General features: G+C 39.3%; 1 protein-coding gene and 1 long non-coding RNA gene across 2 annotated transcripts in view; both read left to right on the top strand.

Moving 5' to 3' along the window:
- LOC136168571 (uncharacterized) overlaps positions 1-20314 on the top strand; it is a 332652-nt gene that overhangs the window by 119446 nt on the left and 192892 nt on the right. The gene's annotated exons all lie outside the window — the stretch shown is intronic.
- The window catches only part of NIBAN1 (niban apoptosis regulator 1), a 169794-nt gene that overhangs the window by 65017 nt on the left and 84463 nt on the right, over positions 1-20314 (top strand). Inside the window, exons 2-4 of the mRNA XM_065936194.1 lie at positions 5946-6076; positions 9768-9899; positions 17318-17432. Of these exons, the coding sequence (XP_065792266.1) occupies positions 5946-6076; positions 9768-9899; positions 17318-17432 (378 nt within the window). The remainder of the gene's footprint in view (positions 1-5945; positions 6077-9767; positions 9900-17317; positions 17433-20314) is intronic.

The following is a 20314-nucleotide window of genomic DNA, read 5'->3' as shown; positions in this document are numbered from 1 at the left end:
ACACTGTGAAAATGAGTGTCTTATAATCCCCATTTTATAGGTGACAAAATTGAGGCTCACACATTTTTCACAGAACTAGAACAAATAATCCTAAAATTCATATGGAACCATGAAAGACCCAGAATTGCCAAGGCAATCCTAGAAAAAAAAAAGAACAAATCAGAAGGCATAACCCTCCCAGACTTCAGAAAATACTACTAAACTACAGTAATCAAAACAGTGTGGTATTAGAAACAAAAAAACAGACAAATGGATCAATGGAGCAGAATAGAGTCCAGAAATAAACCCACACACCTATGGTCAATTAAATTTTGACAAAGGAGGCAAGAATATACACTGGGGAAAAGACAGTTTCTTCATCAGGTGGTGCTAGGAAAATTGGACTGCTGCATGTAAATCAATGGAGTTAGAACATACCCTTTCACCATACACAAAAATAAAACTCAAAATGGCTAAAGACTTAAACAGAAGACATGACACCGTAAAAGTACTAGAAGAGAACATAGGCAAAATGTTCTCTGACATAAATCATACCAATGTTTTCTTAGGGCAATCTCCCACACTGCCCTCAGTCACTCAGTTGTGTCCGACTCTTTGTGAGCCCGTGGACTGCAGCCCACTAGGCTCTTCTGTCCGTGGAATTTTCTAGGCAAGAATACTGCAGTGGGTTGCTAATTCCTTCTTCAGGGGATCCTCTGGACCCAGGGATTGAACCAGTGTCTCTTGCGTCTCCTGCATTGGCAGGCAGATTCTTTACCGCTGTGCTACCTGGGAAGCCCCAAAGCAATACAAATAAAAACAAACAACAAATGGGACCTAATCAAAGTTGCAAACTTTTGCACAGCAAAGGAAACCATAAACAAAGCAAAAGATAACCTACAGAATGGGAAAAAATATTTCAAACGATGCAACTGAGAAGCGTTTGATTTCCAAAATATACAAATAGCTCATTCAATTCAATAATGAGAAAACAGACAGTCCTACCCCAAAATGGGCAGAAGACCTAAATAAGCATTTCTCTAAAGAAGACATACAGATGGCCAATAGGCACATGAAGATACTCAACATTTCTCTAATTATTAGAGAAATGCAAATGAAAACTACAAAGAGATACCACCTCACACCAGCCAGAATGACCGTTGTTAAACAGTCTACAAATAACAAATGCTTGAGAGGATGTGGAGAAAAAGAGAACCCTCCTATTTACTGTTGGTGGGAATATAAGTTAGTGTAGTCACTGTGGGAAATAGTGTGGAAGTGCCTCAGAAAACTAAAATAGAATTACCATATGATCCCGCAATCCGACTCCTGGCATATATCCAGGCAAAACTATAGTTCAAAAAGATGCATGCACCACTGTGTTCATGGCAGCACTATTCACAATAGCCAAGACACGGAAACAGATGAACGGATAAAAATAAAGTCGGCTATACAGCGGAGTATTACTCAGCCGTTAAAAAGAACGAAATGATGTCATTTGCTGCAAAATGGATGGACCTATAGATTATCATGCTAGGTGAAGTAAATCAGAAAGAGGAAGACAAATAACATACAATATCACTTACATGTGAAATCTAAACTAAGACAAGTTAACCTATTTATGAAACAGAAGCAGAATCACAGACATAGAGTACTGATTGGTGGTTGCTAAGGGGAAGGAGGTTGGGAAAGGGATGGAGTGGAAGGTCGGGGTTAACAGATGTAGGCTTTTATATACGGAATGAATAAGCTGTAAGGTCCTACTGTATAGCACAGAGAACTATGTTCAATATCCTATGATAAACCATAATGGAAAAGAATATTAAAAAGAATGTATGTAGCCATGAAATTAAAAGCTGTTCCTTGGAAGGAAAGCTGTGACAAACCTAGACAGTGTATTAAAAAACAAAGACATCACTTTGCTGACAAAGGCCCATATAGTCAAAGTTATGGTTTTTCCAGTAGTCATGTACAGAAGTGAGAGTTGGACATAAAGAAGGCTGAGCACTGAAGAATTGATGCTTTCCATTTGTGGTGCTGGAGAGGACTCTTGAGAGTCCCTTGGACAGGAAGGAGATCACACTGGTCAGTCCTAAGTGAAATCAGTCCTGACCATTCACTGAAAGGACTGGTGATGAAGTTGAAGCTCCAATATTGTGGCCACCTGACGTCAAGAGCCAATTCATTGGAAAAGACCCTGATGCTGGGAAAGATTGAAGGCAAAAGGTGAAGAAGGTGGCAGAGGATGAGATGGCTAGATAGCATTAGTGACTCAATGGACATGAATTTGAGCAAAGTCCGGAAGATAGTGAAGAACTGGGAAGCCTGGCATGCTGCGGTCCATGAGGTCACAAAAAGTTGGATGTAACTTAGTGACTGAACAGCCCAATAACAGTATATGTATAACTGAATCACTTTGCTGTACAGAAACAATTAGCATTGTAAATAAACTATATTTCAATTTTAAAAATTTAGGCTCAGAGTGGGGAACGCAATGTAATACATATGCTAACTTGCCTTTTCACTTTGGCTCATTAAGGCTAATGTTTGATTTAGTTGGTTTTAATTCAGGTTGCACTGAGAGCCTCTTACATGCTGGTAAGCATTCCTGAAACATCTGAAAATGTAGGTTATGTTTGTCCTGAACTTTCAGTGAGTAGGATAGTGATTTTTGTAAGCAACAGGGCAGGTCCTAGTTAAAGAGTTACAGTAGACAACTTGCTTTTGACTTCTTCATTCCTTAGTTCAGCTTAAGGACCTTCCCTGGGTGGTTGGCTTGAGTTCTTCATCATCAATTTAATTACTAGGGATTACTGAACACTTTCTATGTGCCAAATGCAGTGCTGAGCACTTTACTGTGTTATTTCATGTAATTACGACCACACTGTGAGATTGTTACTCTTGTTTTTAAATCCAAGTATAGTTGATTTACAATGTTGTATTAGTTTCAGATGTGCAGTGAAGTGATTCAATATTTTTTCAGATTATATTCCATTATAGTTTATTATAAGATAATGGATATAATTCACTCTGCTATATAGTATATCCTTGTTGGTTATCTATTTTACATATAGTGATCTGTATCTATTAATTCCATACCCTTAATTTGTCATTTCCCTTTCTCTTTCCGCTTTGACAACCACAAGCTTGTATTTTATATCTCTGAGTCTATTTCTGTTTTGCATTCATTTGTGTTACTTTTTAGATTCCAGAAAAAAGTGGTATCATATAGTATTTGTCAGCCTGACATTTCACTAAGCATAATATTCTCTAGCTCCAGACACATTCTTACAAATGGCAATATTTCATGTTTAATGGTTGAGTAATATAACACCTTAATTCATGAGGATGCTACTCTTACTGGCTTCATTTTATATGAGAGGAAGAAACTGGTGTGAAGTCTTACTACTAGTAAGTAGCAGAGATGCGATTCATCCCTTATCTAACTCCAGAATCCATCCTCAACTACAGTGTTATTTTACCCCAACTCTAGGTTTTTCTCAAATTGTCAAGATCCCTATGGTGGGCATTCTTTTATTTGGGTTTAGATAAGCTGAATCTAAAATCTAGATACATTTTGGGAATAGCTTTTAAGTTATTTTCCTCCTAGAACTTGTGATGTTTTAGCTGTTTTATTCACATTTGGAAACAGCCATTAGGTTAATTACCCTCGAAAGCTGTGATCCCTTTTTTATGAGTACTCCCTCCATAGTCACTGCTGTGTGGATTGTACCGTATGCAGATATTCAAGTCCCAGAAGCGTTTTTCTCCTAGGTTGGAAGAGAGTAGAGGCATTGTAGCATCTCAGTAGAAGCAAAACATCCTTGAGAGAGGTTTGGTGATGTGGCAGGATGTCAGGTTTCAAGGTTCTGTAGAACTCATCATAAAATGACATCTATCTCCTTTTATTTAAATCCAAGTGCTTGCAAACGTACAAAAATTAGCATCAGAAATTAACTAGTCTTCTTCTGCTAGACTAAACAGTGGTTACTTGGACCTAATGGGCAACTTTTGTTAATCATTTATATGTTTCAGTGAGGTGAGACATCCTCATTGTGGGAATTCTCAAAGATGCCCCACGCTTATACAAGGAAATTATAGACAAGTATATAGAATTTTCCTTCTTATGTACTGCATAAAAGCTAATAAAATAATGACCAATTAGATACTTAAAAGCCTGAGCATATGAGAGTATTATGCAAATACTGATTAATAGTAATACCATAAACTCACAGAACAAGGAAAAGCATGCCTGATTCAAATTATAGGAGCTTTTATTTGTGTTTCTTCAGAACCTATTATTAGTAGGTCTCAAAGCACCTTACAAGTAGTAATTATTAAAACTCATGAATACAGCCAGAAAATGTCATTTTATTGAGGGAATAAGTGAGAATTCCCCTTTACCTCATATGTATTATGAGACCTAAATGCCTAGGCCACAGTAGGACTTTCTGTATAGAGAGAATGAGTTTGAGCAAGCTCCGGGAGATGGTGAAGGACAGGGAAGCCAAGCGTGCTGCCGTCATGGGGTCACAGAGTTGGACATGACTGAGTGACTGAACAACTCATACACTTGTGGGTATTTGGGGCAGTGATTCCATCGGCATAGATGTTGGCAAGTATGGATTCATGGTTCTCATATTGAGTATCTTTATCTATGTGGTTATAACCCTTCACTTAGTTTTGAAATTTTACACACATAATAGCTCTAAACAAATTTTACCTTTATGTTTTAATATTTCTCTGTTGACTGTAATATCAAATTTGAAAACAAAAATTATGCCAGGTTCACATGAGAGCATTTAAAAATATTTTGGAATATTATATCAGATTTACTTTTTTCAAACTAACATTTCATTCCAAGGACTAACAGCTGGTAAGCACAGTCAGTGGGACCTGTATTTATTTCTATTCTCAGTGGTAAGTCCTTGAAAGGTTGTGAGGATTTCTCATCTGCTTCAGAATGCTCCTTTGGCCTTCCTCCCCTATTTTTCCTTCTCCTTTCCTGCAGTTTGGTTGCCCAGGTTGGAAAAGCACAAGAGCATTCCAGTGCCTAACTCTCCCTCCCCCTCCATCTCCAGTCCTCAACCTCCCCCTCCCCCACATGATTAATCTTCAGCTTTATTTTCTTCTGGCGCTGAGAGATCATATTGTAGTTATCGGTCTTGGTTGTCAGGCAGCTGTACTCCCATGGTTATATTTCACTGTCACGTAGATTCCAAGAAAGTGTGGACTGGCGAGCACCTTCTTTTGTAGTTAGGATGCTGGAGCCCAGAGAGGAGTGACACCCAAGGTCATACGGCTGGTTCACTTCTCTGTCTTCTAGAATTGGGACGAGAATTCAGGTCTCAAGACTCCTAAGCCAAAAGTTTCCCCATGGTAATTATATAATTCTTTGATTCACAAAAAAACTTTTAGACTAGAGACATAGGAGCAAAACTAGAAGAAATAGTTTGTTGATTTTATCCAGGACTGTGGATCAGCAGGACTAGAAGTGGAACCTCAGGATCTGAAAAAAAAAAAAAAAATGGAGCGATGCGAGTGCAGAGCTGAAATGGTGGGCCCTGGGCCTGTGGGATTGCCGTGCAGGGGGAGTTGAATGACTGGCGGTAGAGGATAATGAAGAGCAGGGTGAAGTGGAGAACAGGGTGAGGTAGAATGGTGGTTGTAGAAGAACTGGGAGGATGGTTGAGTTGATGGTCATGACAATGGGCTGTTGATATAAAGTGAAGCAAGTTGGTAACTGGATAGATGGTCCTCGGGGACCTTGAAGTCACTCAGGGTGATGCCAGAAGGGGGGGAATCGATAAAGGTATCAAAGTTCTCAAGAACTGTGGGGAAATAACAAATCTCTAGAAAGCAGAGGTGTGGGGAACCTTGAGGAGGTATTTATAGAATTACGGAGATATGTGTCTATTCTGTGACAGACGATGCATTTCTAAATTCTGATTTTCATATTTTTTCAGGGAAAACGGAGGCAGCCATCAAAAACTTCAGTCCCTACTACAGTCGCCAGTACTCTGTGGCTTTCTGCAATCATGTGCGCAGTGAAGTAGAACAGCAAAGAGATTTAACATCACAATTTCTGAAGACCAAGGTAACCCATGGACGTTAGGTTTGCATATTTCTCCCACTAAGAATGGTTTATAACTCATAATATTTCTGAAATAAGCAGTAATTTGTGTGACAGTTTAAAAAAATCTGTTCTCAAATCATGCTCAAAAAGCTATTTGCCCGGAAGTTAGAACATATGATTTCTTGTTGATGGTGCAATCCATATGAAAAGAAAACAAGCATGGTTTCCAACTTTATTATCTTTTTCCACACGGATGCTTTGATGTCAGGAAATTTGACTTGCTCTGATGAAGTTCAGTACAAAAAAAGTCATAATGTCAGTGCCTGATACTTTTGGCATTTTAAATTTGGTCATTGATCAAATGTGATTTTATCTTCTAAACTGTAGTTTATTCTTTCTCCTTTGCTCCATTATAATAATTACCCACAGCCTAAACAAATATTTATTAATACTATGTGCCAGGCCCTGGGGCTTCCCAGGTGGCACTAGTGATAGAGAGCCTGCCTGCCAATGCAGGAGACAAGAGACATGGGTTCGGGAAGATGCCCCGGAGGAGGGCGTGGCAGCCCACTTCAGTATTCTTGCCTGGACAATCTCATGGACAGACGAGCCTGGCGGGCTACAGTCCATAAGGTTGGAAAGAGTCAGACATGACTGAAGCAACTTAGCGTGCATGCTTGCTCGCCAGGCCCTATTCTAAGTACTAGAGAACAGGACAAATTTTCTGCTTTCCTGTTAATATTCAAATAGAAGAAAGACAATAAAGAAATAAATGAATATCAGGTGATATCATGTAATAAGAAATGCTATCAAGTAAAATAAAATAGGAGTCATGAATATTTCCGAGAAGCCTTTTGTGGAGATGACATTTGAGCAGAAACTAGAGTGAAATAAGAGAATAGGCTGTGTGAGTATCTGTGGAAAGAGTGTTCCAAGCACATGGAAAAAAATTGGAAAGATTTTGTAGCAGTTAAAAGTGCAGCAGGAAGGCTGATGTGTGAGAGCCTTGTAATCAAGGGAGGGAGTTGAAAAAGGAATACAGAGTGACTAATAGAAGCCAGATCATATAGGACCATAGACCGCAGTAAGGGTTTTTATTTTAAGTGTGATGGGAAGTTATTGGAGGGTATGCAATACAGAAAGTGATCTCTCTGGGCTTTCTGTAGAGAATAGGCTACAGAGAGGGACATGAGAGGGAACTGGAAACTGGCAAGAAAGACTGTAGCAGTCCAAGAGAAGGATGATGGCAAATTGGACTAGGGTGGTGGTGGAGGCAGTTGGGAGAAGACTCCAAGTCCAAGCTGACTGAACTTGCAGATGGGTTGGATACGAGAGAACAGAAGAAGAGAGAATCAGTGATGACAGCTTTCAGCCTGAGCAAATAAGCAGAAGGATTTGTGTTTTTCCTCAGGAGAGTCAGAGGTGAATGGAATCCTAAGTTCACTTCTGTTCATGTTATATTTAGGGTACTTATTTGACATGCACCTGTGGAAATATTGAAATAGAGAGTTAAATGCTCTGACTTGGAGCTCAGTGGAGAGGTTGAGGCTAGAGAATAGAAATTTGGGATTTCTTAGCTCCTAACTGGTATTGAAGTCATGGGACATAATCAAGGGAGAGTGTAAACAGAAAAGGAGAAGTTCCATGACCAAGTCCTGGCCCCTTCAACATTTGGAGATCAGAAAAAGGAGAAGATTCCAGCAAGATAGACTGAAAAAAAATTAGCCTGTGAAGTAGGAAAAAAAAACCCAGGGAAGTGCAATGTGCCTGAGACAAATAAAGAAGGGATTTCAAGAAAGGGTGAATGATAAATGGGTCCAATATTGCTGCTAGTTGACCAACAGATTTAGTGGCATGGGTTTGCAGAGATAACTGATTGTCATCCCCATAAAATAGTTATTGAAAAAATTTAGAGAGTTTGATAAAAGTGAAAATTCTGGTCCACATCCCCAGAGATTCTTATATAATAAATCTAGGGTGAGCCCATATTTTTAACAAGTGTATCAGTTGATTTAAGTGGCCCAGTTTTAAGAAGTGCTGTGTGTAACAACTATAAAGTTACGCTTATATATGGTTTCAGTCTCATTTAAAGAGGAGAGTGAGGGCCTCTTTTACATGTTAAGGAGTCCAGGTAGGAGAGTGGCTCATCATCTGTCTCAATATCCTGAAATTTACCTTAGAAATTCCATCCCTGAGTGGATTTTTAAAACGATGAGCATATCTATCTTCTCTGTATGCTTCGTGTAAATTTTGCTTGAAAGTGGAGAGACATTTTTAAAGGAACTATGATTTTCTTTCATTAAGATATAGTTGGCTTATAATATTGTGTTAAAGGCACTCTATTTTTTTCTTTTTAATTCATGTTTTAATTGGAGTAAAATTGCTTTACAACGTTGTTTTGGTTTCTGCCTTACAACAATGTGAATCAGCCGTAATTACACATATATCCCCTTCCTCTAGCACCTCCTCCCCGTCCCCTCATCCCACCTCTCTAAGTCATCACAGGGCACCAGCTTGAACTCCCTGTGTTATACGGCAACTTCTCACCAGCTCTCTGTTTTATGGGGCTCCCTGCTGGCTCATATGGCAAAGAATCTGCCTTCAATGCAGGAGACCTGGTGGATCCCTGGGTTGGGAAGATCCCCTTTACACATGATAGTGAATATATGTCGATGCTACTTTCTCCGTTTCTCCCGCTCTCTCCCTCCCCCACTGCGTCCACAAGTTTCATTCTCTACATCTGTGTCTCCATTCCTTCCCTGAAAATAGGTTCATCAATCTTTCTAGATTCCATGAAAGAATGAATTTGAGTCAGTTCTAGTGAGGTGGATGAACCCAGAGCCTGTTTTACCGAGTGAAGTAAGTCAGAAAGAGAGGCAGTATAGTTTATGAATAACATAATTGTAAAGTCAGTAACACATGAAAGACAAGAGGCCCATTCCTATATTTTGAGATAATACATGAGGCAGGATGAGAATTATCCCTTACACAGTTAGCCCAATAGAGACCTACCTGTCTAGGAACCTAACAGGGACTTCCCTAAAGCATATATTTCACCAGCGTTATTAATGAGAAATCCACAAACCTTTAAAATGAAGAGGTAGAATGAAGGTTTGCCGGCTTGCCTGCTTGTTCTTTAACCAGAGAGCAAGTATGCTCTCTTTGAGGAGCTTAGAGGTAGGTTAAGTTTTATAACCTGGGTTCCCAGAGCTTTGCGTTTGGGAAAACCACTGAGCGCTGACTATTGAGGCAGCCACTGAAGGTTGACAAATAGGGGAACAGCCTGTGAACTCCTCTGTTTTTTCAGGAATTAACCCTGAGGCATATTCAGGATGCTGGGATAGATGTTCACAACTGACAGCTAACCACCTCTCCCCCTCTCTTCCACAGAGTGTATGAAGAATTTATTAAGTACCACATGCATGCAAGGCATAACCTTGCTACTATAATCCCTTCTACCATATGCTTCTGTTCTTGGAGGATAATGGAGGGAATGCAGATTACAGAGTTATCAATAAGACAAATATTTGCATTTGGTCAGGGAGAGAAGTAGGAATGAGAAATGTGGAGGGAAGTGGGGAAAACAAGAATTTCCCGAGGATCTCAGCACAAGATAGCTTCCAGAAATATTCCTTGAAATACCAGGAACAGGCAGTGATAGCATGATATGCCATCTTTTGTTGTCTTGTTAACTGTATTCATCTTCTTTAAGCCGCCACTGGAGCCGGGGACTGTTTTGTATGAAGGAGAACTGTCACAGTTTGCTGAGGACATAAAGAAATGGAGAGAGAGATATGTTGTGGTTAAAAATGACTTTGCTGTGGAAAGCTATGAGAACAAAGAGGTAAGACATTTCCTTGTTACCGCTGGTTCTTGCAGCACTCTTAAATGTTGTCTGGGTTGATTGGCATGCCCTGTTCTTTGAGACTGACTGATTCAATGAGCACAAATGGATTCAGGTATTCATTTCCGTCAACAGACCCTTACTGTGGGTTATAGTAGGTTCCAGGCATAACGCTGTAGAGCACACAGATGCTTGCAGAGATAGACTTTGAACAAGTGGGCGAGACAGACTTTGAACAAGTAATTACAAGCGGGTGTGAACACGGAAGGTTCTACCGAGTGACCAGTGCAGGAACCTGCCCCTATAATCGTGGGGCCTCGAGGTCTGCCCCAGTCACCTCCCTCTCTGCTCGGCGTCTCTGCGTCTTCCCAGTCTTAAGCCTCCTGTGTCGCTGAAGAATTATCTATTAAGATTGTGTTTGGATTTGCATGGGTTCCTAAAAATTCAGAACATTTCACACACTTTATTCCATTTATACTTGTGGATATTTTTCCATTAGCTTTTTTCTGCTTATCTCGTTCTTTTCCTTGTTTGTAAAATGTGGAGACAGTGAGGTAACATATGTAAAGTGCCTAGCACCTGAGAGGACCTCAGATTTCTTTGGCTCCCATGTCTTTCCCCATCAAGGGTGGTAATGTGGTATAGATGAAAGAACATTGGGCAGAGAATTTGGAAAACTAAAGTTGAGCTCTGGCCTCTATTAAACTAGAGTGTGAGGCTGAATGATCCCACTGATTCCTTCTAGATCTCATATGGTACACATATTTAGAGAATCAGTCAATAGATTCTCAAGTTCCCTTTGAAATGAATAGTGACTATTTATGGATTAAACGTCGTAACCAATTTAAAACTCTACTCTCTTGACTGTAAGTTCAAAACTAGTCAAGACATTCTCCACAGATACTCTGAGTAATCACCTCTGATGCTAAACCGTTAGGAAGAGGCTTCAGGCTGACAATATGTTTCCTTCCCATTTCTGATGGAAAACAGAAATAACATAGAATGCAAACTTATTATACCACTTCCCAGGCATACTCATACCGATTTCTTGGATAGTCTTAGTCTTTCAAACCTTCATTAAGCTAATAGCTTCTCTGCTTTCTCTATTTTAGGATTATTCAACGTTTGATTTGCTCTTTGAAGCAAATGATCAACACAGTGCAAATAATAATGATAATTACAACAAATCACTCTATATTTCATGTGTCCCACTACATCATCCTCTCAGGGAAGCTTAAGAAGAGGCAGTGGAGCATAATGGTTAATATTTTGCACTTTGAACCACACCTTTACCAGTTTCTAGATGTATGTGTCCTTGCATAAGTTATTAATCTCCGTGAACCTTAGTTTTCTCATCTGTAAAATGATTCTTTCATCACGATGTTGTTGTGAGGATTAAACACATGAATGCACTGAAGCCCTTAGTGTATGGCCAAGTGCTAGCAGAGCCCAATATAGAGCAGTTGTTGGTATGACAACTAACTGATGTGGAGGAAACACTCATGAACTCACTCTTGTATTTATTAAGGTTTTCATCACATTTGGCGCTAACTGAAGTTTCATTTTGAATCAAATTTTGGTTTTTTTCCCCTTTTCATTTTAAGGTTAAAACTTGCTCCCTTAGCTTACAATTTATGAACTATATTGCTTTTTTTGCTTTGCTCATCATTTTCAAGTAAACTTGTTCTGGTTGCTAAGATATGGTCACTGAGTTTGGTAATAACCAATTTTTTTTTTAACTTGGAAAAAAATGCCCATGCAGTGTGCCATAGTTCCTCAAAGTTTTAATGATATCCTGTTTATTAATTACAAAAGGATTTTTTTTTTTAAATTACACCTAAGATGGAATTCCTGAGTGGTCCAGTGGTTAGGACTCCAGGCTTCCACTGTAGGACTGCAAGGGCCACAGGTTCAATCCCTGTTCAGGGAACTAAGATCCTGTATGTCACACAGTACAGCCAAAAAAAGAAAAACAACTTACACCTAAAAGTTATAAATTAAATATCTATAAATTACCAATTCTTTTATGAAGAATCCAGTTTTGGCTGGTAATTGAGCAGGAAAAAAAACAAACATTCTTATTTTCATTCTCAATTCCTGCTTCCTGGGCTGGATTCGTCACCTTCTCACCACTGGGTCATTGACAAGTTATTTAACCTCTTTGAGTTTCACTTTTCTCATTGATAAAATGGAGATAATGTCTAATTCACAATACTGTTTTGAGGATTAAATAATATAACAGATAGTGTTTTTAAAAACATAGATTAGATAACACAGTTCAGATTTGAGGCCAGTCTGAATCAAACTGTTCCTAAGCTTTCTCAGGATCACACCGTTTTCAATTCTTCTCTCTTTTGCTGTGGGCCCTGATATGCTTGAGCAGTTGATTAGTGGTTCTTACAAGAATGAGAACAGCCTTCTTAGACATACAGCACTTTGTTTTGTTTGGGTTTCTTCAATCACTATCTTATTGATGCAGAATATGTTATTGCTACCCTGATTTTGTGGCCCTTATCAACATTATTTTAGGTATTCCCAAGAGAATCACCATGCCAGACTTTGGGTCCCACAGTTTTATGGTTTCAGTTCTCAACTTGCTTGTAGCTTGTTAGTCTCACAATTTTCCCTTGACTTATGCCCTCCCATCAGAGCACATACTTACATTTTATCTTATCTGTGTGTCAGAATGAGTAAATCTGTTTAACCAACTGCTTCACTGCTTTCATGATGCTTTGCAATCCTGTTATGTTTCCCAAACAGCAGAGCATTTTGTCTGCTGACCAGAATTGTTCAGATGTCATGGTATTATAATTCCATCCTAGACCATTTTACTGAAAAACAGCCTCATGTATGAGGGCAAGTAGTGGCATATTTTATCATTGTTACATTTTTATGCTTTTGGTAAAAATCCTTAGCAGCCATAATTTCACTTGCATGTCCCACAGTCTCATTAGTCATCAGTCTCCAAGTATTTTGTCCTGTAAATATCTGTATGTGTCATCATTCTTGTGGTTATTAGAATGATTCAGGTGCTAGCATCTGAAATAAGTGTAGTGCAGAATTTCTAGAAGTTACTGAGATTACGTTTCTCTCCTTTGAGAGACGTGTCTACAGTGAGTCTTCCTGAGATTAGAGACTGTGATTTATCATCTTGTGACCATTACACAAAAGTACTGAAGCACCCACAAGTACCAAGTACGTAAACATTTTTTTCACCTTAGCTCCGGGAGGCACCATGACCCATGTCAGGTCAAGTAAAGTTCTACCCTGACTGAAGCAATTGCTCTAGTCTAGAGCTGGTCATATGATTTTGCAAAAAAAAAAAAAAAAAAAAAAAAAAGCTACATTAATCAAAACAGCATGTTACTGCACAAAAACAGACATATGGATCAATGGGATAGAATAGAGAGCCCAGAAATAAACCCACACACTACAATCAATTAATCTTCAACAAAGGAGGAAAGAATATTCAATGGAGAAAAGACAGTCTCTTCAACTCTTTGTGATCCCACGGACTGTAGCACACCAGGCTCCTCTATTCTCTACTGTCTCCCACAGTTGTCTCATATTTGTGTCCACTGAGTCAATGATGCTACCTAACCATCTCATCCTCTGCCGTCCCCTTCTCATTTTGCCTCAATCTTTCACAGCATCAATGTCTTTTCCAATGAGTTGGCTCTTAGTATCAGATGGCCAAGGTATTGGAGCTACAGCTTCAGTATCAGTCCTTCCAGTGAGTAATCAGGGTTAATTTCCTTTAGGATTGACTGGTTTTATCTGCTTGCAGTTCAAGGGACTCTCAAGAGTCTTCTCCAGCACCATAATTTGGAAGTATGAATTCTTCAGTGTTCAGCCTTCTTTATGATCCAACTCTCACATCCTTGCATTACTATTGGAAAAACCATAGCTTTGACTATGCAGACCTTTGTCAACAAAGTGGTGTCTCTGCTTTTTAATATGCTGTCTAGATTTGTCATAACTTTCCTTTGAAGGAGCAAGTGTCTTTGAATTTCGTGGTTGCAGTCACAGTCTGCAGTGATTTTGAAGCTCAAGAAAATAAAATCAGTCACTGCTTCTACTTCCCCCCTTTTATTAATATTTGAAGTGATGAGACCAGATGCCATGATCTTAGTTTTTTGAATGTTGAGTTTCAAACCCACTGTTTCACTCTTTTCTTTCACCTTCATCAAAAGGCTCTTTAGTTCCTCTTCACTTTCTGCCATAGAGTGGTATCATCTGCATATCTGAGGTTACTGATATTTCTCCCAGCAGTCTTGATTCCAGTTTGTGCTTCATCCAGCTTGGCATTTTGCAGGGTGTACTCTGCATATAAGTTAAATAAGCAGGGTGATAATATGCAACCTTCTTGTACTCCTTTTTCAATTTGGAACCAGTCCATTGTTCCGTGTCTGGTTCTAAGTGTTGCTTCTTGACCTGTATACAGATTTCTCAGGAAGTAGGTCAGGTGGTCTGGTATTCCCATCTCTTGAAGAATTTTCCAGTTTGTTGTGACCCATACAACCAAAGGCTTTAGCATAGTCAGTGAAGCAGAAGTAGATATTTTTTCTGGAATTTTTTTGATTTTTTTATTATCCAATGAATGTTAGCAATTTGATCTCTGGTTCATCTGCCTTTTTTAAACCCACCTTATAAACCTGGAAGTTCTCAGTCCATGTACTGCTGAAGCCGAACTTGAAGGATTTTGAGCATAATCTTACTAGCTTGTGAAATGAGCACAATTGTGCAATAATTTGAATATTCTTTGGCATTGCCTTTCTTTGGGGTTGGAATTAAATCTGTCCTTTTCCAGTCCTGTGGCCACTGCTGAGTTTTCCATGTTTGCTGACATACGGAGTGCAGCACTTTAACAGCATCATCTTTTAGGATTTAAAATAGCTCAGCTGGAATTCCATCACCTCCACTAGCTTTGTTATTAGTAATGCTTCTTAAGGCCCACGTTACTTCACACTCCAGGATGTCTGGCTCTAGGTGAGTGACCACACCATCATGCTTATCCGGGTCATTAAGATTGTTATTGTGTAGTTCTTCTATGTATTTCTGCCACTGCTTCTTAATATCTTCTGCTTCTGTTAGGTCCTTGCCATTTCTGTCCTTTATCGTGTCCATCCTTGCTTGAAATGCTCCCTTACTATCTCCAGTTTTCTTGACAAGATCTCTAGTCTTTCCCATTCTATTGTTTTCATCTATTTCTTTGCATTGTTCACTTAAGAAGGCCTTCTTCTCTCTCCTTGTTATCCTCTGGAACTCTGCATTCAGTTGGGTATGTTTTTCCCCTTTTCCCTTGCCTTTCACTTCTCTTCTCAGCTACTTGTAAGGCCTCCTCAGACAACCATTTTGCCAGAATGTCTTCTGGCATTTCTCTTTCTTTGGAATGGCTTTAGTCACTGCCTCCTGTACAATGTTATGAACCTCCCTCTATAGGTCTTCAGGCACTCTGTCTGCCAGATTTAATCCCTTGAATCTGTTTGTCACTTTCACTGTATGATCATAAAGGATTTGATTTAGGTCATACCTGAATGGTCTAGTGGTTTTCCCTAGTTTCTTCAATTTAACCCTGGATTTTGCAGTAAGAAGTTTATGACCTGAGCCACAGTCAGCTCCAGGTCTTGTTTTTGCTGACTTTATAGAGCTTCTCCATCTCCAGCTGCAAAGAATATAATCAGTCTGATTTCAGTGTTGACCATCTGGGGATAATCCATGTGTAGAGTTGTTTCTTCTGTTGTTGGAAGAGGCTGTTTGCTGTGACCAGTGTGTTCTCTCGACAAAACTGTTAGCCTTTGCACTGCTTCATTTTGTACTCCAAGGCAGCACTTGCCTGTTACTCCAGGTATCTGTTGACTTCCCTTTTGGCATCCCAATCCCCTATGATGAAAAGGAAATCTTTTTTGTTATTGACAAGGTTTGTAGGTCTTCATAGAACCATTTATCTTCTCCAGCATTAGTGGTTGGGGCATAGACTTGGATTACTGTGATGTTGAATGGTTTGCCTTGGAAATGAACTGAGATCATTCTATCATTTTTGAGATTGCACTGAAGTACTGCATTTTGGACTCTTGTTGACTACAATGGCTACTCCATTTCTTCTAAGGGATTCTTGCCCATAGTAGTAGATATAATGGTCATCTGAGTTAAATTCACCCATTCCAGTCCGTTTTAGTTCACCGATTCCTAATATATCAGTGTTCACTCTTGCCATCTCCTGCTTGACCATGTCCAATTTACCTAAATTCATGGACCTAACATTCCAGGTTCCTATGCAATATTGTTCTTTACAGCATGGGATTTCACTCTCACTATCAGATGCATCCAACACTGAGTGTCCTTTCTGCTTTGGCCCAGCCACTTCATTCTTTCTGGAGTTATTTCTCCACTCTTCTCCAGTAGCATATTGGACACCTTCTGACCTGGAGCTTCATCTTCTGGTGTCATGGGTTTTTGCCTTTTCATACTGTTGAGGGGGTTCTCATGGCAAGAATACTGGAGCGGTTTGCCATTCCCTTCTCCAGTGAACCACCTCTTGTTAGAGCTCTCCACCATGACTCGTTCATCTTGGGTGGCCTTGCATGGCATGGCTCTTAGCTTTATTGAGTTATGCAAGCCTCTTTGCCATGACAAGGCTGTGATCCATGAAATCAACTATGCTTCAGTTTTTTACAAATAAAGGGAAAAAAATTTTAAGATTAAGAAAAAAAAAAAAGGAAAAAAGGGCTGGGGTTGGTTGTCTCCTGACCTAAAATCCCCAGGGCACAGGCCCAGCTTCAGGTACGGTTGGATTCACGGTTCCAATGATGTCGGAACTCAGTTTGTTCTTTCTTCCATCTGAAATCTTTGCCTTCATTCAGCCTAGCTTCCTTACTAGGCCCAAATCTCCATGGTCAGAAACCTTCAGACTTCTCCACAGTAACAAGATGGCAGCCCAGTGTCCTGTCCTCACCTCCTCTCAGAGCCGAGGCTTTCTGTCAGCCTCGCTTGCAAGTCCTGAAGCTCACTATGATTGGATTGAATCAGGTCATGTGATCCTTCCTGACCCAATCGCTGCATCCAGCATATAACCAGTGGAAACTGTAAGAGCCTTTCTTGCTGACCCTAACACTCACTCTGATTGGACATGCTGAGGTCATGTGCCCTTCCCTGTCCCAACCAATACAGCCAGAACATAGCCAGTGAAAAATAAAAGAGCGCTTCTTTCTTTTTCGGTCCTAGAGCAAGTCCTGATGTTTACTATGACAGAGGCTTCTGGTGCAAAATATAGTTTTTGTATAAATGTCTCTTACTCAGTGTGGGAATTTCTATCTCTGAGTGTATGGTGTTTGGGTTTGTCTATTTCTAATATTCCTGATATTTCCCAAAAATCCAATGAGGAAAAAGTCCACTCATTTTTGCCTTTCCTTTCTTAGGCCTATCAGAAAGGAGCTCCCCCCAAAAGCCGAATTCTTCCTGCTGGTGGCAAGGTGCTAACCTCAGAAGATGAATACAACTTATTATCTGATCGGCATTTCCCAGACCCCATTGGTGAGTTACTGAGCCTTCCTTCCCAAGACAAAATTCCTAAACATGTTCTGTTTGGTTAGACCAGTGATCCTCAAGGGTGGGAGTGGGGAGATTTCACTCTCCAGGGACATTTGGCTGTATCTGGAGATATTTTTGGTCATCACAACTTGGGAGGATGGTGCAATAGACATTTAATGAATAGAGGCCAGTAATTCTTGCTAAATATCCTACAATGCACTGAACTGTCTTTGACAGTGAAGAATTATCTGGCATTAAATATCAATAGGCCAAGGTTGAGGAACCCTGGGCTAGACACACATTCTCCATAGGCAAATGGAAGATATAATTTCTCTAATTTAGGTAAACCTTGTACCACTTCTGTTACTTTAAATCATATTTGGTAATACACAAGTCAGTCACTGTGTTTCTAGCATATAGAAAATGTACTGTTGGTCAGATATCTTGAGGTTTTGGAATATATTGCAAGCTTTACACAGGACAGCAAAAATAAATATGTTGGGCCAGTCTGTGAAATGTACAATCCCATCTTTCAGTAAAACCTGTCAGAGAATGTTATTTTTCTAATTTTAGGATGATTTGCAATAAAATATCCTAAGTCAACAAAATACTTTTAGTAGGCATTAGGCTTTAGAGTAACTCTTAGGTACTGTGTAAAAAAGCATTGTGTTAATTAGCATATCTATAAATAATAGCTGAATACTGCTATAGAAAGAGCACTGAACTGAGAATTTGAAGATTGGATTTTCATCTGGTCCTGTGATGCTTATCAAGCATTTTCCTTAGCCATTGCTGAACCTTTCTGAATTCTGCTTTTTCCAACTCTAGGGACTTGAAATTGAAAATCTAGAAGGTTATTACCAACTCTAACATACTTTCATTCTCATTCATTTCACTTTTTCCATGCTGAGAGTGTAAGGGATAATATACAGACCAAATAGAGCGTTTCATAGAGATTCATGAACTGTGGATAATGTAATAACTCCATCTGGCTTTGTGTAAATCAAAGCACACAATAATTACTTAGTTTCTTGAAGAGAGTCCTGGTTCTTATTAATAGGTATAATCATTTCACTGGAATTTATGGGGGAAAATGTAAAATAATTTTATCAATTGTTATTTCAGTGCAGAATGCTTAGTGTACTGTTTTTAATAACACTGTTATAGGATTAGTACACGAACCATAAACCTAAATTAACAAACTCTTACTAAGTAATTCAAGCTAAAACAACACTTTATGTGTACTATATGTATTATTATATTTTCTTTTAATGTCTACTTACATGTTATCTTGGTTCTGGAGCTGCCCCTAGAAATGGGAATACCAACATGTTAACTCTTTAGAACCCCTTCAAAGAACTTTCCAATGAAATCAGTCAGAACAGATAATACATTTATTGATGAGATCAAATCAGAAGGAATGAAAAGGAATAAAAACCACAAGGCCTGGGTGACTACTGCTGCTTGACCCAGAACTTCAGATTGGGTATTTCAGTGACTTTTTAAATTGTATGTTGTGGCCTTCTCAGTTTTAAAAATAGGATATTCAATAGGAGATCATTTGTGATATTCTTATAACTCAACTCAGAAAAAATTCAGACTGGAAATAATGGCATCTGGAAAATTATTGTAAGAAGTTAAGTGAGTTATAACTAGAGAACAATAGAAATGAATTTTATGGGGCTTGCTAAAGCATTGAAATGTAAAGGGTGAATGTTGCTTTCAATTGTTTATATGATATTGTGACATCTTGGAAAGGGCAAGGCGAGTTGTTTCACAAACTGATTGCTGTGTGATTCTAATTTTATTGGAAAGAATAAAGGCACCGTAAAGATTGGAGGAATTAACTTCACTTGGGAAAAAGCACTAAAGGGTTTATCGACATAGGTCTTCTTTACACAGTAATTGGCCAAAACTTAGTGGCGTTGGCAAACCAAAGTGCAGTGAAGGCTGGAAATGTAGTCTTTAGTCTATGCAGGTACTTGCTAAACTAAAAATCAGGGATTTTATTACTAAGAAAGAGGAGAGGATAGAAATGTGTTACAGCCAGAGGTCTCTGCTATAGCATTCAATCATTTGTTCATTTGTTGGCATTCGTATGTTGATTCATTCATATTTTGCTTAGGACTGGTGAGCTCAAGATTGTGCTCCCAACATGTACAACTTTGTTAAGTTCAGAAATGGAACTCCCATGTGTGCCCCGGGAAATATATTCCATATCTAAACCAATCTCAGCTTGCCGGTAGCAAGACTGTTCTCCAGCTTTCCTTATGGTTGTGATCCATTTCTTGGTATGCCCATTGCTTTCAGTTGCCTCTTAGTGTGTCCCTCTCCCCTTGCTTCCCTTGAGATAGTGCCCATTATGTGGGCAGGGAGCCCAGAATTCATTTTTCCTTCTGCTTGTTTTCCACGACTCTAGAAACAAGCTGGGGCTCATTTAAATGAATGCAATATCATAGAAATGGAATGCATGGAGAAGAATAAAGCTTGGACAGGAGATCTGAGTAATTGTATGGCTCAACTTGAATTTCTTGGAATTGATTTTGAAGAAAGGGCTGAAAGTTCTATTGTTTAAGGCTTTAAAAATTTCCTAGGACCTCATAACATATTTATTCATTTAACAAACTGTAGTACAACATCTACTAGGTTTGTATGCTATGAGTTGAGTTGAGCATGCAGAGATATGTATGATGGAGCCTCCATCCTCAAGGAGCTCCAGGGCAGTGGTTCTGCTTCTGGGGAGAATTAATTGGAGGTGGTTGTTGTTTAGTCGCTCAGTCATGTCCGACTCTAGCCTGCCAGGTTCCTCTGTCCATGGGATTCTCCAGGCAAGAATACTGGAGTGGATTGCCATTTCCTTCTCCTGGGGATCTTCCTGACCCAGG

This window comes from Muntiacus reevesi, chromosome 5 (genome assembly GCF_963930625.1).
Source record: "Muntiacus reevesi chromosome 5, mMunRee1.1, whole genome shotgun sequence".
Lineage (NCBI taxonomy): Eukaryota > Metazoa > Chordata > Mammalia > Artiodactyla > Cervidae > Muntiacus > Muntiacus reevesi.
Note: the sequence above shows the minus strand (reverse complement) of the source record. Positions and strands in the feature narration are given on the sequence as shown.